This window comes from Pleurodeles waltl, chromosome 5 (genome assembly GCF_031143425.1).
Source record: "Pleurodeles waltl isolate 20211129_DDA chromosome 5, aPleWal1.hap1.20221129, whole genome shotgun sequence".
NCBI classification, from domain to species: Eukaryota; Metazoa; Chordata; class Amphibia; order Caudata; family Salamandridae; genus Pleurodeles; species Pleurodeles waltl.
The window spans coordinates 298684373-298703498 of record NC_090444.1 but is presented as its reverse complement, the minus strand read 5'-3'; the positions used below and the strand labels follow the sequence as shown (position 1 = coordinate 298703498).

Genomic DNA, 19126 nt, shown 5'->3' with positions numbered 1-19126 from the left:
TCTCAGAAACAACATTCCCCGGTCTGTAGCACCGACCCCGGTGAGCACGGCCCCACCCCGCTCACTCGCACCCCCCCTCCCCCGCCAGCCAGAGACAGGCCACTCTGTGAGAGAGGGGCTGCGGTTGGCTACGAAGGAATGCAGGTTCCGTGCAGTGACCTGTGATTGGCTGGAGCTGGCTACTCGCGCCCCGCCTCCTTCTCTCAGCTCTGCCTCTCGCAGTGTCAATGGCTCCTCCTGCCACGGAGAGTCGGGGCTGAGAGCGGAGATTGAGGCGAGCTGCTCTCGTGTTCGCGGCAGCTAGGGCCCAGCGTCTCCTGGTGAGCCGACCCCTCCGACACCCGGCCTTTTGGAGCTCACGCCCCCCCCATGCACAGCACCCCCCGCGGCTCTCCCTCCCCGCGCCTGCGGCCGTCCTGCCAGCCCGGCAAATGAACTCCGTCAGAGCCGCCAACAGGAGACCCAGGCGAGTGTCGAGGCCGCGCCCGGTGCAGCAGGAGAGGAACAACGGCGAGGAGAGGGGTAAGAGCGCCGATCCCTTACGCCCTGGCACAAGGGAAGGGTCTTGCTTTGTCTCTTGTGCCAGGCTGATGGTGCCTGGGCCTTGAGCCGACCCATCCTCCCCCGCAGCCGGCCTCACAAACCCCGCAGCAAAGAGGAGGGGGCAGTCCGGGGGACTGGCTAGGCCCTCATTGTGCCGCCCGTCCCAGATTAAAGTACTCCTCCATTGAATTTAGCTTTACCCCCCCGATCCTCCTCCCTCCTTTGGGGTGAGTTGTAGCGGTCATCTTCCACCTTTATATTGGGATGTACTGCCCCTCTCTTCTGCGGGTGAGATGTTGTCCTATCGCAGGTGATCTGTGTTGTTCCCTCAGTCTTATGTTGCCCCCTCTTTTCCTTCCTTGGGCTGGTATGTGTCCCATTTCTACCCTCAGAGTAAGTAGTTTCCCCCTTTTCATCTGGCTGAGCAGTGACCCTATTCATACACTATGGGTTGAGCAGCGCCCCTTTTCTTCTCTGGGGGTGAGCTGTGGTCCCCTCTAACACTTGGTGTCAGCTCTAGCTTCTGACGAGATCTACCCCCTTTTACCTCCCTGTCAGTTTTTAATCCTACCCAACCTTTTTTCTCCTTTAGGTGTATTGACTTCTATTCCTCCACGTCTGTTGGTTCTTAGGCCCATGGTCCTTGGTAATGTTTGGTACGCACTCAGGCCACCTCTTGCTGCCTGGTTACTGTCCCGAGGCAGCCAGTACTGTGAGCCGCGGAACCAGCCACAATAACCGACACCGCTCTATTCCCGTAACCATTTTTAAGACTGCTGACCGCCACCGTCCCTTGCGCACAAACTTACACTAGTGCTACTAGTTACTGACAGACAGTGCTTTGTATTTCACAGAAGCGGACCCAGCAGCATTGTACCTTTAAGTCTAGCGAGGGGCTCACCCCTTTACGTTCCGTCTAGAGCTTTCTGTTTGTGGTGGCTACTATCACAGTTTACGACCATCAGCCGAATCCCGAGGCGGCCAGGAGAAATGAGGACACCATGCTTGCTCATCCGCACAACTGTACAGGATTGTATTCCCCCCCCCCCCCAATGCATGCTCCCCTGGAGCTCTCCATTGTTTGACTCCTGTGATGGTGCCTCTTCCACAACTCCTCTGTTCCAGGCTCTGTTTTTGTCTCTCAGCTGGGCAATTGTAACATACATTTTGCATATATAACATTTCTGCCTTATGCGTCGTGCAGCTTCATTGTATGTACCTTCATCATTTTTTATGTAGTCGGTGAAACTTTAAATTTGAGATACACGTTAGCTAAGTCACCAATATCATTGTTTTCAGATGGCAGTCCTCTAATGTTGATGGTCTGCAACGCTGTTCTGGCTAGCCGTTATACTCTGTACTCGGCAGGCGCGACATATCAAACAAAATATTGACATTTGTCTAGCTGTTGTAAATGCAGATAACTCCCACAACCCTAATGGAAGTTCAGGCCAAAGAATTATGGTCATGCTTGGAGCATGGACTTTCTTTGTTGCACTGAAAAATATGATACTTATATGCGCAAATTGAGCAAGGACCTATGGTTTTCGTCTTTTAAGTTATAAAATAGTGCATTTACATCAACGTTAGATGAAATTCGAGGTGCCATTTTAAACCACTGTTTAAAAATCGCAAAGAAATTGTAGGTAGGAGCGTTAAATGTCCCCAGTTGCATAATGTCTGGTACCTTGTGGGAAAACTGACAGTGAGCTATGTCACATGTCTTGGTGACCGCAGTTGGATATAAGACAGGTATTTTGTTTATCTCGCTATACTGACTTTTAAGGCCCTATTTGGTTAAACAGGTCCTAGCAAAATCTACAATGTATTCAGTGACCTAGGTCAGACTATGTTGTATTCTGCTGCATATTGCCCTCACATTCCAGGAGGAGAAGGCCTTTTTATATGTAGTGATGTTTTAAATGCTTTATCCTCCGTACAACTTGCCTATGTTTTGAAAACAAAAAGAGACGAATTGGGTAAAACTGTTGACGCACGCACAATATTTTTTTATCAAAAGTATGTAGTAACATGTTTTGTAAAGCTTTAAAATTGCATTCTTTTTAATTTGCATCTTTTGGACTACATCGAAATAATGCGATCCAAGGTGTTCAAGGATATGTTTTTTTCTGATTTGGTGTTCTGGCATACACGTCTAAGCTGCACTACAACTACCATTTTTGTGACTGTTATCCAGGGGTTACCCTCAAATTATCAAACTGAAGTCACTTAAACCTTTCTCCACCAATTCTTAAAGGTTCATGTTAAGATGATTGAATATAAAATACCACAGTTGACAGCCCTGAAACTGCTGCAGGTAAACTTGCACTTCCACACTTAACTTAAAAATCAAAATGCTGTCGCGAAACTTTCTGGCATAATTGGGAATGGTATTTTTCTTTTTAAATCCCGTTTTTGTGTAACCATTTGTTGTCTAAATATTTCTCAGTAGTTTCCATGGTGGAAGTGCTTTGTTGGGGAATTATAGTTCTTCAATTTTTCCACAAGCACTTGGTTAGGACAACTCAGATTGGAGTTTTGATACCTTTTAATACCAGATGTGTAAATACTTACAGCAGCATTTTTGGAAGGCCATTTTTTGACGCACATTCATTTAACACACTGATTGACGGCGGTTTTTATGGAGTTAATGATAAGGCATAGCATGGAAAGTAGTGAGGCAGTTTTTATGGAGCTAATGATAGTAGTCAATAGAACGTAGCATGGTTCCTAGAATTGAATTTAACAATCAGATTCATGAATTAAGTACACTTAGGAACGTAGTGCTTTGGCAATTTAAATAGCCATGCTTAGCCGTTTGTAAAAATGATGAAGTTAATCTCCTTATAGAAAGTTATTCCTGTGAAAATGTTTGATCTGAGGCATTATTGTTTTAGTCTCTTAAGTGGGTCAGCGGCTATTGACATAATGCAGATTCTCTTAATTTTTTAGTACATATTTTTTCGAACCCAGTATACAAGTCTGTTGTGGGATTTGTTTCATTACATAGTTACAACGCACTTTCTTGTGGCAGATCACACTTCTGAAATGCACAAGTGGTACCTTGTTTAGTTAAAAAAAAAAAAAAACTAATTTCTTCAAGACAATCTGCATTCAAAGAAATTGCGCATTCATGTCTTAGGGCGTTACCTTCATTTATGTTGGCTGCAAGTTCAAAGTTTAACTGTATTGTACAACCAACAGCCTCATCTTTTATTATATTTAAAATAGTGCAGTGTGGTTACAGTTTGTATAAGCGTTTGCAGGACTCTATTGTATTGTGTACAAGATCTAATTGGCAGTTTTTACTTTAAGTCTAATAGGATAATCTTCTCTGAAGCTGTTCCTTTACACAGAGCAAGTCATCATTTGTTTGCCCTCGACGTTTTTCTGGAAGGCTTAATATTTGTAACTCGAGGTTTCTTTTATACTATGGTCTAGATTTTTTTTTTTTTCAATATACATATTATTTTTTTTGCAGTTTTTTTGTATGAAAAATCGGATTTTATCTATTTTATACTTTCTGCGTGCTATTTGGTAAATGTAGTTTACAGGGAAGAAAAGCCTGTTGTGGAGTTAATAAAACCATGACATCTGTAATTAAAGCCGAGCTATCTCAAGAATATCAAGAAGGGGAAGTTAAGACCTGCTCAAGACAAAAGTAGTTGATCTAAAATTACATTTTTTTGTCGATCTAGATTTCTGTAATTGAGCAGGCCAGAAAGTAGGATTCTAAATGTGTTTGGATTGAATATGTCGGGTTACTTTATAAAAAATATGAAAACACTGACTTGGTGAATAATATTCCATCTGCATAAGATTAGTTTTGCACTTAGTTCTATAGATTTTCCACATAAATCGGCTGCAGGGAAATGTTGGAGCTTGAGAAAAGTGTACTGTCTCTAAATCACACTAACTTTTTCAAGCATGCCTGCCGCATTTACCCTTGGACGCTATATAAAGTGCACTATGTATCTAGAAGCTTTTTGTTGGCTAGTACATGACATAAGTCCTCTTCCTGGACTTTTTTCCTTTTTTTTGGTGCATACACTTGGAAACGTATATTGTTGATGTGGCTATTTTAGATCAATAACAACAAATCAACTGCTGAAATTTTTAAATCCTTTTTGGGGAATCCATACTTAGCAGCTAGTATGCTGAATGTCCTGGGGCATCATGGGTGGCATCAGCGATTGGGGCATTACTCTTTCCCAATGCCCAGGACATATTGTTTGAGGTCAAGGATGACAAATTTCTTGTTTATTTAGTCAACTTAACTCAGCCCTCTGCAACACAAACTCTCTGGCTTCCAGTTTCCAGTTATATAGTGTCGCTGTGGGAGATTGGATTGTCTACTGCTACTGCAAGACATAAATACATATGTAAAATATGTTCAAAACTGTATGTATGATTCATTAAGGCAAATCTTTACTGTTAGGGGAAGTGCCTTCAGAAAATACATTGAGGTAAAAGGTCAGTTTGCATTACTGACCATTGTTCCAATATTATGACGTACACATAAGTGAACAAATTAAAACTTTATGTCCTATTTATTGTGGTCCAAGTAAGGAAATATGCTTGGTGGTTGTTTGCTTTCAAAATGCCAATCGTTTGCAGTTTGAAACAAGCATTTACAATATCGTAGGTCACGCATTTGTGAGAGTTAGAATTATTGGCATTGTAAATGACAATGTCTTTTGTCTATGTGTTTTTTGTTTTGGAGTGTAGTGGATGTGTGCCAGGTGCCACCGCAACCCTCCTAGGTCTGTCGCTGCAGGAGAGAGGACACAACAAAGTTGCCATCTAGGGAGTGTTTTTGCTTCATTCCTACAGACTGGCTGCAATATTATACGCAGGAGTCCAGAGGGGAATAGGGATGCGCTCTGCGACTGTGAGGGATATTTGAGGCGAGGTCTCTTCAAACAGGAAGCAGTGCTGTTGTAGACAACACATTTCCAAAAGTGGCATCTGCAAGGTCGCAGTAGCTGTGAGGGGGCTGTAAAAGCCATGACACAAGTGAATTCTGAGACGAGGAAGTGATGGCGTTTGCTCCACTTTTGTGCCCTATGATGCACTGGTGCTCTTACTGTGGCACCCTTGTGTTAGCAGTTTCGCGCTACAGGGTTAGGAAAATGGCTGCCTCTACTAACTGAACTCTATTTGAAGAGGCGCAATGTACATCCAAAGGCTAGATGTTTTTTGCTATCCAGGTTGAAGCCGTGAATTGCTTGGGTCTGGAGTCACAACTCCCTTTTTTTTTTTTTTCTCCCACCATTTTGGAGACACACCTTTCGCCAAGAATGAACCTGTGTCCTTGGTAACCCTCCAGAGGTTATCAAGAGCACGTGCTGTCTCTTAGTGTTAAGCTCTACTTAAGTCAGTTGGTTAATGCACCCACTGCAGAGGTTTTTACAGAAGGAGAATGTCACAGATTACAATCCTGACATAGCCTTTTCACCTCTTTATCTCTGCAAGGTTGAAGCAAATTAATTGTAGCAATTTTGTTCAGAATGCCACCTGCTTTGCAGCGCTATGAAATGGCAAAACCGGTATTATCAAGTATTATATTAAAAAAAAAAAAGTTATTCCCAGATTACCCCAACACACACCAGACAGAACCCTAGGGGAGAGGATGTGGTGTAAGGGCCAAAGCTGCTCACTTTGGAGCTGGGGAACACAGGTTGAGTCTCAGCGGCGGCTCAACTTCCTGTGATTCTGGACAAATCACTTAGTCTCTCCTTGCTGCCAAAAATGAACGTGTTCTTGTGTAATGCAACCAGTGCTTATGTAAAGTGCTGTAATATATCGTTGTATTGAGTTTGCGCTATATAAAACTACAAAAAGGGCTCAAATACCTTAGTGTCATGTTCACGCTACATAAAACTGCAAAAAAAAAAAGGGCACAAACATCGCAAAGAAACAAGATGCCCGAAAACAAGAAAGAGAATACGGATACCCAACACGTACCGGCGAGGCAAAAGAAAAGAAATAGATTACCACACTAAGGTATCTCGCCAGTCGTGCAATAATCCATGTAACAGGCGGTAACAAACCAGCCTCAAGGTGGTACAAATGTAAAGCGTTTACCAACAGCATCAAGGAATTTTTGAAAGGCAGGCCCAGGAACCAGGGAAGATGATGTGTGTGGTTAAAGCCCCCAGAATAGATCACAACATGTAAAGAAGAACAGCGCTCGTGCACTGTTAAGCTCGACCTAAAAAGGATCACTGCTGTAGACATATTTTTTAAACAAGTATGCAGTTAAGTACCATTTTTCTAAGACATCATTTAATAATACTTTTTTGGAGGTTGCCCTTGGGTCTTCCATTATGTTAAATGACAGATGGGCAACATGTGGAAACATACACTGTGGCCTATGACCTTGCATGGGTGCATTTTACAGCTTTCAGGATCTCCCAAGACTGTACAGAAGTGGGCCTCAAAACCTCTATCAGCTTTGTTTCCAGACACACTCCAAGTACAATTTGTGAACTCCATTTTTGAAAGAGTGCATGCACCAAAATATGTTTGCTTAATGCAAAAATATTTAAAGGAAGTGCAAAAAAAATTTTTTCCTTGCATCCAAGCCTTTTTTTGGGGGGGTGGGCACTTCTTACCAAGATGAAGATTTCATTCCTGTCCTTGCCAGTGATGTATGTTCTCTCAACAGGTCTGTGTGACTATGCATTTTCAGGAAGGGAGTTGTCATTTTTGTTTCTGAAAGAGTGTCAATTTGACATACTCAGCAGCATGTGTCAAGAACATCATTGTAATACACTAAGCATTGACTATCTAATAGGTCTGACTTTAATGTTTTAATGCTTGCAAACATGATGTGGTCACTGCCTTTAATGGCTGCTGTTGTCCCTTTCATGGTGGCATCTGTGGTCACTGCTAGGATCACGCTGTGATTACAGCAGTTGCTGCATTTTTTATTGGTCTCTGCGTTTGTGAGGGCTGTTTGTGTTGTCCTGATGTTGTACAGATGATTGCTGTGATTATCTCTGCTGAGGTTAAAGATGACTGCTGCTGTGGTCCATGGTGATTGGACTGTGGTGGTAACTGCTTTGGAATTGATTTAGTTGCAGACGTGCAGCTATGGTTGTATATTTTTCCACAGTTGTGGTTGCCAGTGCTAATGTTGCAGCTGTGGTACCTTTGGTTGACGTGGTCCTGATGTAACGGCACCTTTGGTTGATGATTTTCTTGTTGTGGTGATCACTTTAGTTCTTCCTTCCATTACAGCTCTGACTCCTGCAGTGGTTGCTGTTGAGGCTGAAGTGGCAATATTGATGCCAGCTGTTTTCTCTAATATAGTTCTGCTGTTGTCCCTGTTCTCTGGCAGCTGTTGTTGTCCATGTCATGGTAGCTGCTTTAGGGATAGATGTGGCTACTACTGTAATCCATGCTGTGGATGTTCACTAATGTCACCGGGTGGAAGCTTTTGTATTTGGAAAGCTTTTTAGTGTCATCACAGAGGGGAACTACTTTATTAGCCTACTCTGAATACAGAAGCACAGAATGTAGAGTTTGTAGGTGTTAGGATTGAATTTTAGGCGGTAAAGGAGCTGGCGAGGGTCTATTTTAGTATCAATTCATAAGAAAGGAAGACTGCATCTGCCGGGGAATTACTAGATAGTAGTGCTACTTGATGTCAAAGGGAAGTGTGATACCAGGCGTTTAAACGAGGACCTGGAAGAGTGAAAATGTTTAAATATCTACAGGGATGAAATGGGGAGGGAGAATGAAGAGGGCCCCAAGCAGCAGCCATGAAGAATACAGCTAAACGTCTGATGTGAACAATGAGCCATTAAAAAAAAAAAAAGATGCGAAGTGATGCCCACAATCTCATACGAAGCAACCATGTTTAAAGATCAGCTATTTGGCTGGTTGGGCAGACAGCAATGTCTGTGCTATTGCCTCCGTTTTGCCCATCATGACTACGCCAGCCAAGCCCAAATCAGGCCTGAGTTCAGGCTGACCAAAAAGGAACTAGTGCTATGCAACCAATATTTGCCATTCTGTTTAAGATTAAAATCTGCTACCAGCAGCATAATAAAGCAGCTGCTTCGAAAGAAAATCCGAGAACCAAATTCAGTGTGGCAGGCTTTCTCCTAGCTGATTCTGTTAGAATAATAAACAAGTAGTGTAAGGAAATGCCTCCTTGGCATGGTTGCCCCCTGACTTTTTGCCTTTGCTGATGCTATGTTTACAATTGAAAGTGTGCTGAGGCCTGCTAACCAGACCCCAGCACCAGAGTTCTTTCCCTAACCTGTACTTTTGTATCCACAATTGGCAGACCCTGGCATCCAGATAAGTCCCTTGTAACTGGTACTCCTAGTACCAAGGGCCCTGATGCCAAGGAAGGTCTCTAAGGGCTGCAGCATGTCTTATGCCACCCTGGAGACCTCTCACTCAGCACAGACACCCTGCTTGCCAGCTTGTGTGTGCTAGTGAAGACAAAACTAGTAAGTCGACATGGCACTCCCCTCAGGGTGCCATGCCAGCCTCTCACTGCCTATGCAGTATAGGTAAGACACCCCTCTAGCAGGCCTTACAGCCCTAAGGCAGGGTGCACTATACCATAGGTGAGGGTACCAGTGCATGAGCATGGTACCCCTACAGTGTCTAAGCAAAACCTTAGACATTGTAAGTGCAGGGTAGCCATAAGAGTATATGGTCTGGGAGTCTGTCAAACACGAACTCCACAGCACCATAATGGCTACACTGAAAACTGGGAAGTTTGGTATCAAACTTCTCAGCACAATAAATGCACACTGATGCCAGTGTACATTTTATTGTAAAATACACCACAGAGGGCACCTTAGAGGGGCCCCCTGAAACTTAACCGACTATCTGTGTAGGCTGACTAGTTTTAGCAGCCTGCCACAAACCGAGACATGTTGCTGGCCCCATGGGGAGAGTGCCTTTGTCACTCTGAGGCCAGTAACAAAGCCTGCACTGGGTGGAGATGCTAACACCTCCCCCAGGCAGGAATTGTCACACCTGGCGGTGAGCCTCAAAGGCTCACCTCCTTTGTGCCAACCCAGCAGGACACTCCAGCTAGTGGAGTTGCCCGCCCCCTCCGGCCAGGCCCCACTTTTGGCGGCAAGGCCGGAGAAAATAATGAGAATAACAAGGAGGAGTCACTGGCCAGTCAGGACAGCCCCTAAGGTGTCCTGAGCTGAAGTGACTCTAACTTTTAGAAATCCTCCATCTTGCAGATGGAGGATTCCCCCAATAGGGTTAGGATTGTGACCCCCTCCCCTTGGGAGGAGGCACAAAGAGGGTGTACCCACCCTCAGGGCTAGTAGCCATTGGCTACTAACCCCCCAGACCTAAACACGCCCTTAAATTTAGTATTTAAGGGCTACCCTGAACCCTAGAAAATTAGATTCCTGCAACTACAAGAAGAAGGACTGCCCAGCTGAAAACCCCTGCAGCGGAAGACCAGAAGACGACAACTGCCTTGGCTCCAGAAACTCACCGGCCTGTCTCCTGCCTTCCAAAGATCCTGCTCCAGCGACGCCTTCCAAAGGGACCAGCGACCTCGACATCCTCTGAGGACTGCCCCTGCTTCGAAAAGACAAGAAACTCCCGAGGACAGCGGACCTGCTCCAAGAAAAGCTGCAACTTTGTTTCCAGCAACTTTAAAGAACCCTGCAAGCTCCCCGCAAGAAGCGTGAGACTTGCAACACTGCACCCGGCGACCCCGACTCGGCTGGTGGCGATCCAACACCTCAGGAGGGACCCCAGGACTACTCTGATACTGTGAGTACCAAAACCTGTCCCCCCTGAGCCCCCACAGCGCCGCCTGCAGAGGGAATCCCGAGGCTTCCCCTGACCGCGACTCTTTGAACCTAAAGTCCCGACGCCTGGGAGAGACCCTGCACCCGCAGCCCCCAGGACCTGAAGGACCGGACTTTCACTGGAGAAGTGACCCCCAGGAGTCCCTCTCCCTTGCCCAAGTGGAGGTTTCCCCGAGGAATCCCCCCCTTGCCTGCCTGCAGCGCTGAAGAGATCCCGAGATCTCTCATAGACTAACATTGCGAACCCGACGCTTGTTTCTACACTGCACCCGGCCGCCCCCGCGCCGCTGAGGGTGAAATTTCTGTGTGGACTTGTGTCCCCCCCGGTGCCCTACAAAACCCCCCTGGTCTGCCCTCCGAAGACGCGGGTACTTACCTGCAAGCAGACCGGAACCGGGGCACCCCCTTCTCTCCATTCTAGCCTATGTGTTTTGGGCACCACTTTGAACTCTGCACCTGACCGGCCCTGAGCTGCTGGTGTGGTGACTTTGGGGTTGCTCTGAACCCCCAACGGTGGGCTACCTTGGACCAAGAACTGAACCCTGTAAGTGTCTTACTTACCTGGTAAAACTAACCAAAACTTACCTCCCCTAGGAACTGTGAAAATTGCACTAAGTGTCCACTTTTAAAACAGCTATTTGTCAATAACTTGGAAAGTATACATGCAATTTTTATGATTTAAAGTTCCTAAAGTACTTACCTGCAATACCTTTCAAATGAGCTATTACATGTAGAATTTGAACCTGTGGTTCTTAAAATAAACTAAGAAAAGATATTTTTCTATAACAAAACCTATTGGCTGGATTTGTCTCTGAGTGTGTGTACCTCATTTATTGTCTATGTGTATGTACAACAAATGCTTAACACTACTCCTTGGATAAGCCTACTGCTCGACCACACTACCACAAAATAGAGCATTAGTATTATCTATTTTTACCACTATTTTACCTCTAAGGGGAACCCTTGGACTCTGTGCATGCTATTCCTTACTTTGAAATAGCACATACAGAGCCAACTTCCTACATTGGTGGATCAGCGGTGGGGTACAAGACTTTGCATTTGCTGGACTACTCAGCCAATACCTGATCACACGACAAATTCCAAAATTGTCATTAGAAATTGATTTTTGCAATTTGAAAAGTTTTCTAAATTCTTAAAAGACCTGCTAGGGCCTTGTGTTAGATCCTGTTTAGCATTTCTTTTAGAGTTTAAAAGTTTGTAAAAGTTTGAATTAGAACCTAGAACTAGTTGTAGATTCTTAAAAAGTATTCCAACTTTTAGAAGCAAAATGTCTAGCACAGATGTGACTGTGGTGGAACTCGACACCACACCTTACCTCCATCTTAAGATGAGGGAGCTAAGGTCACTCTGTAAAATAAAGAAAATAACAATGGGCCCCAAACCTACCAAAATACAGCTCCAGGAGCTTTTGGCAGAGTTGGAAAAGGCCAACCCCTCTGAGGGTGGCAACTCAGAAGAAGAGGATAGTGACTTGGAGGAAAATTCCCCCCTACCAATCCTATCTAGGGAGAACAGGGTCCCTCAAACCCTGACTCCAAAAATAATAGTCAGAGATGCTGGTTCCCTCACAGGAGAGACCAACACCTCTGAAATCACTGAGGATAGCCCCAGTGAAGAGGACATCCAGTTAGCCAGGATGGCCAAAAGATTGGCTTTGGAAAGACAGATCCTAGCCATAGAGAGGGAAAGACAAGAGATGGGCCTAGGACCCATCAATGGTGGCAGCAACATAAATAGGGTCAGAGATTCTCCTGACATGTTGAAAATCCCTAAAGGGATTGTAACTAAATATGAAGATGGTGATGACATCACCAAATGGTTCACAGCTTTTGAGAGGGCTTGTGTTACCAGAAAAGTGAACAGATCTCACTGGGGTGCTCTCCTTTGGGAAATGTTCACAGGAAAGTGTAGGGATAGACTCCTCACACTCTCTGGACAAGATGCAGAATCTTATGACCTCATGAAGGGTACCCTGATTGAGGGCTTTGGATTCTCCACTGAGGAGTACAGGATTAGGTTCAGGGGGGCTCAAAAATCCTCGAGCCAGACCTGGGTTGACTTTGTTGACTACTCAGTGAAAACACTAGATGGTTGGATTCAAGGCAGTGGTGTAAGTAATTATGATGGGCTGTACAATTTATTTGTGAAAGAACACCTGTTAAGTAATTGTTTCAATGATAAACTGCATCAGCATCTGGTAGACCTAGGACCAATTTCTCCCCAAGAATTGGGAAAGAAGGCGGACCATTGGGTCAAGACAAGGGTGTCCAAGACTTCAACAGGGGGTGACCAAAAGAAAGGGGTCACAAAGACTCCCCAGGGGAAGGGTGATGAGACAACCAAAACTAAAAATAGTAAAGAGTCTTCTACAGGCCCCCAAAAACCTGCACAGGAGGGTGGGCCCAGAGCCTCTTCACAAAACAATGGGTACAAGGGTAAAAACTTTGATCCCAAAAAGGCCTGGTGTCATAGCTGTAAACAGCATGGACACCAAACTGGAGACAAGGCCTGTCCCAAGAAAGGTTCCACTCCAAACTCCCATCCAGGTAACACTGGTATGGCTAGTCTCCAAGTGGGATCAACAGTGTGCCCAGAGCAAATCAGGGTCCACACTGAAGCTACTCTAGTTTCTGAGGGTGGGGTGGATTTAGCCACACTAGCTGTCTGGCCGCCTAACATGCAAAAATACAGACAGCAACTCTTAATTAATGGGATTAGAATAGAGGGCCTGAGGGATACAGGTGCCAGTGTCACCATGGTGACAGAGAAACTGGTTTCCCCTGGCCAATACCTGACTGGAAAAACTTACACAGTCACCAACGCTGACAATCAGAGAAAAGTACATCCCATGGCAATGGTTACTTTAGAATGGGGAGGGGTCAATGGCCTGAAACAGGTGGTGGTCTCCTCAAATATCCCAGTGGACTGTCTGCTTGGAAATGACCTGGAGTCCTCAGCATGGGCTGAGGTAGAGCTAAAAACCCATGCAGCAATGCTGGGTATCCCTGAACTGGTGTGTGTGAAAACAAGAGCACAGTGCAAGGCACAGGGTGAACAAGTAGAGCTGGAGTCTGGAAGAATGGCCCAGCCTACCAAGAGAACAGGAAAGTCAGTTGGGAAACCAACTGCAACACAGCAAAAGAAAGGGAACCTCTCTTCTCAGGAAGAAGTTCTGCCCTCTGAGGGAACTGAGCCTTTGGAGCTTGAACCTTATCAGGTTGAGCTCTTAGGCCCAGGGGGACCCTCAAGGGAGGAGCTGTGTAAGGGACAAGAAACCTGTCCCTCTCTTGAAGGCCTTAGGCAGCAGGCTGCTGAAGAGTCCAAAGGCAAGAAAAATGGAACGCATAGGGTCTATTGGGAAGATGGACTCCTGTACACTGAGGCCAGAGACCCCAAACCTGGTGCCACTAGGAGAGTGGTAGTGCCTCAGCTGTTCAGGAAGTTCATCCTAACATTGGCCCATGACATTCCCCTTGCTGGACATTTGGGACAAACCAAGACGTGGGAGAGGTTAGTCAACCACTTCTACTGGCCCAATATGTCCAACATGGTTAAGGAGTTTTGCCTCTCCTGCCCCACCTGTCAAGCCAGTGGTAAGACAGGTGGGCATCCAAAGGCCCCCCTCATTCCACTTCCAGTGGTGGGGGTTCCCTTTGAAAGAGTGGGTGTGGACATAGTTGGTCCACTAGAACCTCCCACAGCCTCAGGAAATATGTATATCCTGGTGGTAGTGGATCATGCTACCAGGTATCCTGAAGCTATTCCCCTTAGGTCGACTACTGCCCCTGCAGTAGCCAAGGCCCTCATTGGTATCTTTACCAGAGTGGGTTTCCCTAAGGAGGTGGTGTCTGACAGAGGTACCAACTTCATGTCAGCATACCTAAAGCACATGTGGAATGAGTGTGGAGTGACTTATAAATTCACTACACCATACCATCCACAAACTAATGGCTTGGTTGAGAGATTCAACAAGACATTAAAAGGCATGATCATGGGGCTCCCAGAAAAGCTCAAAAGGAGATGGGATGTCCTCTTGCCATGTCTGCTTTTCGCTTACAGAGAGGTGCCACAGAAGGGAGTAGGATTCTCACCCTTTGAACTTCTGTTTGGTCATCCTGTAAGGGGACCACTTGCCCTTGTTAAAGAAGGCTGGGAGAGACCTCTCCATGAGCCTAAACAGGACATAGTGGACTATGTACTTGGCCTTCGCTCTAGAATGGCAGAGTACATGGAAAAGGCAACCAAAAACCTTGAGGCCAGCCAACAGCTCCAGAAGTTTTGGTATGACCAAAAGGCTGCACTGGTTGAGTTCCAACCAGGGCAGAAAGTCTGGGTTCTGGAGCCTGTGGCTCCCAGGGCACTCCAGGACAAATGGAGTGGCCCTTACCCAGTACTAGAAAGGAAGAGTCAGGTCACCTACCTGGTGGACCTGGGCACAAGCAGGAGCCCCAAGAGGGTGATCCATGTGAACCGCCTTAAGCTCTTCCATGACAGGGCTGATGTGAATCTGTTGATGGTAACAGATGAGGATCAGGAGGCAGAGAGTGAACCTCTCCCTGATCTTCTGTCATCAGACCCAACAGATGGCACAGTAGATGGAGTGATCTACTCAGACACCCTCTCTGGCCAACAGCAAGCTGATTGTAGGAGAGTCCTACAACAGTTTCCTGAACTCTTCTCCTTAACCCCTGGTCAGACACACCTGTGTACCCATGATGTGGACACAGGAGACAGCATGCCTGTCAAGAACAAAATCTTTAGACAGTCTGACCATGTTAAGGAAAGCATCAAGGTGGAAGTCCACAAGATGCTGGAATTGGGAGTGATTGAGCGCTCTGACAGCCCCTGGGCTAGCCCAGTGGTCTTAGTCCCCAAACCTCACACCAAAGATGGAAAGAAAGAGATGAGGTTTTGTGTGGACTACAGAGGGCTCAATTCTGTCACCAAGACAGATGCCCATCCAATTCCAAGAGCTGATGAGCTCATTGATAAATTAGGTGCTGCCAAATTTCTAAGTACCTTTGACTTGACAGCAGGGTACTGGCAAATAAAAATGGCACCTGGAGCAAAAGAAAAGACAGCATTCTCCACACCTGATGGGCATTATCAGTTTACTGTTATGCCCTTTGGTTTAAAGAATGCCCCTGCCACCTTCCAAAGGTTGGTGAATCAAGTCCTTGCTGGCTTGGAGTCCTTTAGCACAGCTTATCTTGATGATATTGCTGTCTTTAGCTCCACCTGGCAGGATCACCTGGTCCACCTGAGGAAGGTTTTGAAGGCTCTGCAATCTGCAGGCCTCTCTATCAAGGCATCCAAATGCCAGATAGGGCAGGGAACTGTGGTTTACTTGGGACACCTTGTAGGTGGAGGCCAAGTTCAGCCACTCCAACCCAAGATCCAGACTATTCTGGACTGGGTAGCTCCAAAAACCCAGACTCAAGTCAGGGCATTCCTTGGCTTGACTGGGTATTACAGGAGGTTTGTGAAGGGATATGGATCCATTGTGACAGCCCTCACTGAACTCACCTCCAAGAAAATGCCCAAGAAAGTAAACTGGACTGTGGAATGCCAACAGGCCTTTGACACCCTGAAACAGGCAATGTGCTCAGCACCAGTTCTCAAAGCTCCAGATTATTCTAAGCAGTTCATTGTGCAGACTGATGCCTCTGAACATGGGATAGGGGCAGTTTTGTCCCAAACAAATGATGATGGCCTTGACCAGCCTGTTGCTTTCATTAGCAGGAGGTTACTCCCCAGGGAGCAGCGTTGGAGTGCCATTGAGAGGGAGGCCTTTGCTGTGGTTTGGTCCCTGAAGAAGCTGAGACCATACCTCTTTGGGACTCACTTCCTAGTTCAAACTGACCACAGACCTCTCAAATGGCTGATGCAAATGAAAGGTGAAAATCCTAAACTGTTGAGGTGGTCCATCTCCCTACAGGGAATGGACTTTATAGTGGAACACAGACCTGGGACTGCCCATGCCAATGCAGATGGCCTTTCCAGGTTCTTCCACTTAGAAAATGAAGACTCTCTTGGGAAAGGTTAGTCTCATCCTCTTTCGTTTGGGGGGGGGTTGTGTAAGGAAATGCCTCCTTGGCATGGTTGCCCCCTGACTTTTTGCCTTTGCTGATGCTATGTTTACAATTGAAAGTGTGCTGAGGCCTGCTAACCAGACCCCAGCACCAGAGTTCTTTCCCTAACCTGTACTTTTGTATCCACAATTGGCAGACCCTGGCATCCAGATAAGTCCCTTGTAACTGGTACTCCTAGTACCAAGGGCCCTGATGCCAAGGAAGGTCTCTAAGGGCTGCAGCATGTCTTATGCCACCCTGGAGACCTCTCACTCAGCACAGACACCCTGCTTGCCAGCTTGTGTGTGCTAGTGAAGACAAAACGAGTAAGTCGACATGGCACTCCCCTCAGGGTGCCATGCCAGCCTCTCACTGCCTATGCAGTATAGGTAAGACACCCCTCTAGCAGGCCTTACAGCCCTAAGGCAGGGTGCACTATACCATAGGTGAGGGTACCAGTGCATGAGCATGGTACCCCTACAGTGTCTAAACAAAACCTTAGACATTGTAAGTGCAGGGTAGCCATAAGAGTATATGGTCTGGGAGTCTGTCAAACACGAACTCCACAGCACCATAATGGCTACACTGAAAACTGGGAAGTTTGGTATCAAACTTCTCAGCACAATAAATGCACACTGATGCCAGTGTACATTTTATTGTAAAATACACCACAGAGGGCACCTTAGAGGGGCCCCCTGAAACTTAACCGACTATCTGTGTAGGCTGACTAGTTTTAGCAGCCTGCCACAAACCGAGACATGTTGCTGGCCCCATGGGGAGAGTGCCTTTGTCACTCTGAGGCCAGTAACAAAGCCTGCACTGGGTGGAGATGCTAACACCTCCCCCAGGCAGGAATTGTCACACCTGGCGGTGAGCCTCAAAGGCTCACCTCCTTTGTGCCAACCCAGCAGGACACTCCAGCTAGTGGAGTTGCCCGCCCCCTCCGGCCAGGCCCCACTTTTGGCGGCAAGGCCGGAGAAAATAATGAGAATAACAAGGAGGAGTCACTGGCCAGTCAGGACAGCCCCTAAGGTGTCCTGAGCTGAAGTGACTCTAACTTTTAGAAATCCTCCATCTTGCAGATGGAGGATTCCCCCAATAGGGTTAGGATTGTGACCCCCTCCCCTTGGGAGGAGGCACAAAGAGGGTGTACCCACCCTCAGGGCTAGTAGCCATTGGCTACTAACCCCCCAGACCTAAACACGCCCTTAAATTTAGTATTTAAGGGCTACCCTGAACCCTAGAAAATTAGATTCCTGCAACTACAAGAAGAAGGACTGCCCAGCTGAAAACCCCTGCAGCGGAAGACCAGAAGACGACAACTGCCTTGGCTCCAGAAACTCACCGGCCTGTCTCCTGCCTTCCAAAGATCCTGCTCCAGCGACGCCTTCCAAAGGGACCAGCGACCTCGACATCCTCTGAGGACTGCCCCTGCTTCGAAAAGACAAGAAACTCCCGAGGACAGCGGACCTGCTCCAAGAAAAGCTGCAACTTTGTTTCCAGCAACTTTAAAGAACCCTGCAAGCTCCCCGCAAGAAGCGTGAGACTTGCAACACTGCACCCGGCGACCCCGACTCGGCTGGTGGCGATCCAACACCTCAGGAGGGACCCCAGGACTACTCTGATACTGTGAGTACCAAAACCTGTCCCCCCTGAGCCCCCACAGCGCCGCCTGCAGAGGGAATCCCGAGGCTTCCCCTGACCGCGACTCTTTGAACCTAAAGTCCCGACGCCTGGGAGAGACCCTGCACCCGCAGCCCCCAGGACCTGAAGGACCGGACTTTCACTGGAGAAGTGACCCCCAGGAGTCCCTCTCCCTTGCCCAAGTGGAGGTTTCCCCGAGGAATCCCCCCCTTGCCTGCCTGCAGCGCTGAAGAGATCCCGAGATCTCTCATAGACTAACATTGCGAACCCGACGCTTGTTTCTACACTGCACCCGGCCGCCCCCGCGCCGCTGAGGGTGAAATTTCTGTGTGGACTTGTGTCCCCCCCGGTGCCCTACAAAACCCCCCTGGTCTGCCCTCCGAAGACGCGGGTACTTACCTGCAAGCAGACCGGAACCGGGGCACCCCCTTCTCTCCATTCTAGCCTATGTGTTTTGGGCACCACTTTGAACTCTGCACCTGACCGGCCCTGAGCTGCTGGTGTGGTGACTTTGGGGTTGCTCTGAACCCCCAACGGTGGGCTACCTTGGACCAAGAACTGAACCCTGTAAGTGTCTTACTTACCTGGTAAAACTAACCAAAACTTACCTCCCCTAGGAACTGTGAAAATTGCACTAAGTGTCCACTTTTAAAACAGCTATTTGTCAATAACTTGGAAAGTATACATGCAATTTTTATGATTTAAAGTTCCTAAAGTACTTACCTGCAATACCTTTCAAATGAGCTATTACATGTAGAATTTGAACCTGTGGTTCTTAAAATAAACTAAGAAAAGATATTTTTCTATAACAAAACCTATTGGCTGGATTTGTCTCTGAGTGTGTGTACCTCATTTATTGTCTATGTGTATGTACAACAAATGCTTAACACTACTCCTTGGATAAGCCTACTGCTCGACCACACTACCACAAAATAGAGCATTAGTATTATCTATTTTTACCACTATTTTACCTCTAAGGGGAACCCTTGGACTCTGTGCATGCTATTCCTTACTTTGAAATAGCACATACAGAGCCAA

General features: G+C 46.6%; 1 protein-coding gene across 2 annotated transcripts in view; it reads left to right on the top strand.

Annotated features, from left to right (window-relative positions):
• The first annotated feature begins 208 nt into the window (after window positions 1-208).
• Window positions 209-19126, top strand: part of FBXO11 (F-box protein 11) — a 608024-nt gene continuing 589106 nt past the window's right edge. Inside the window, exon 1 of one of the 2 annotated variants that reach the window (XM_069234039.1) lies at window positions 209-522. In XM_069234039.1, coding sequence (XP_069090140.1) covers window positions 432-522 — 91 coding nt within the window. In that variant the 5' untranslated portion in view covers window positions 209-431. The remainder of the gene's footprint in view (window positions 523-19126) is intronic. The other variant, XM_069234040.1, reaches the window with a different exon arrangement.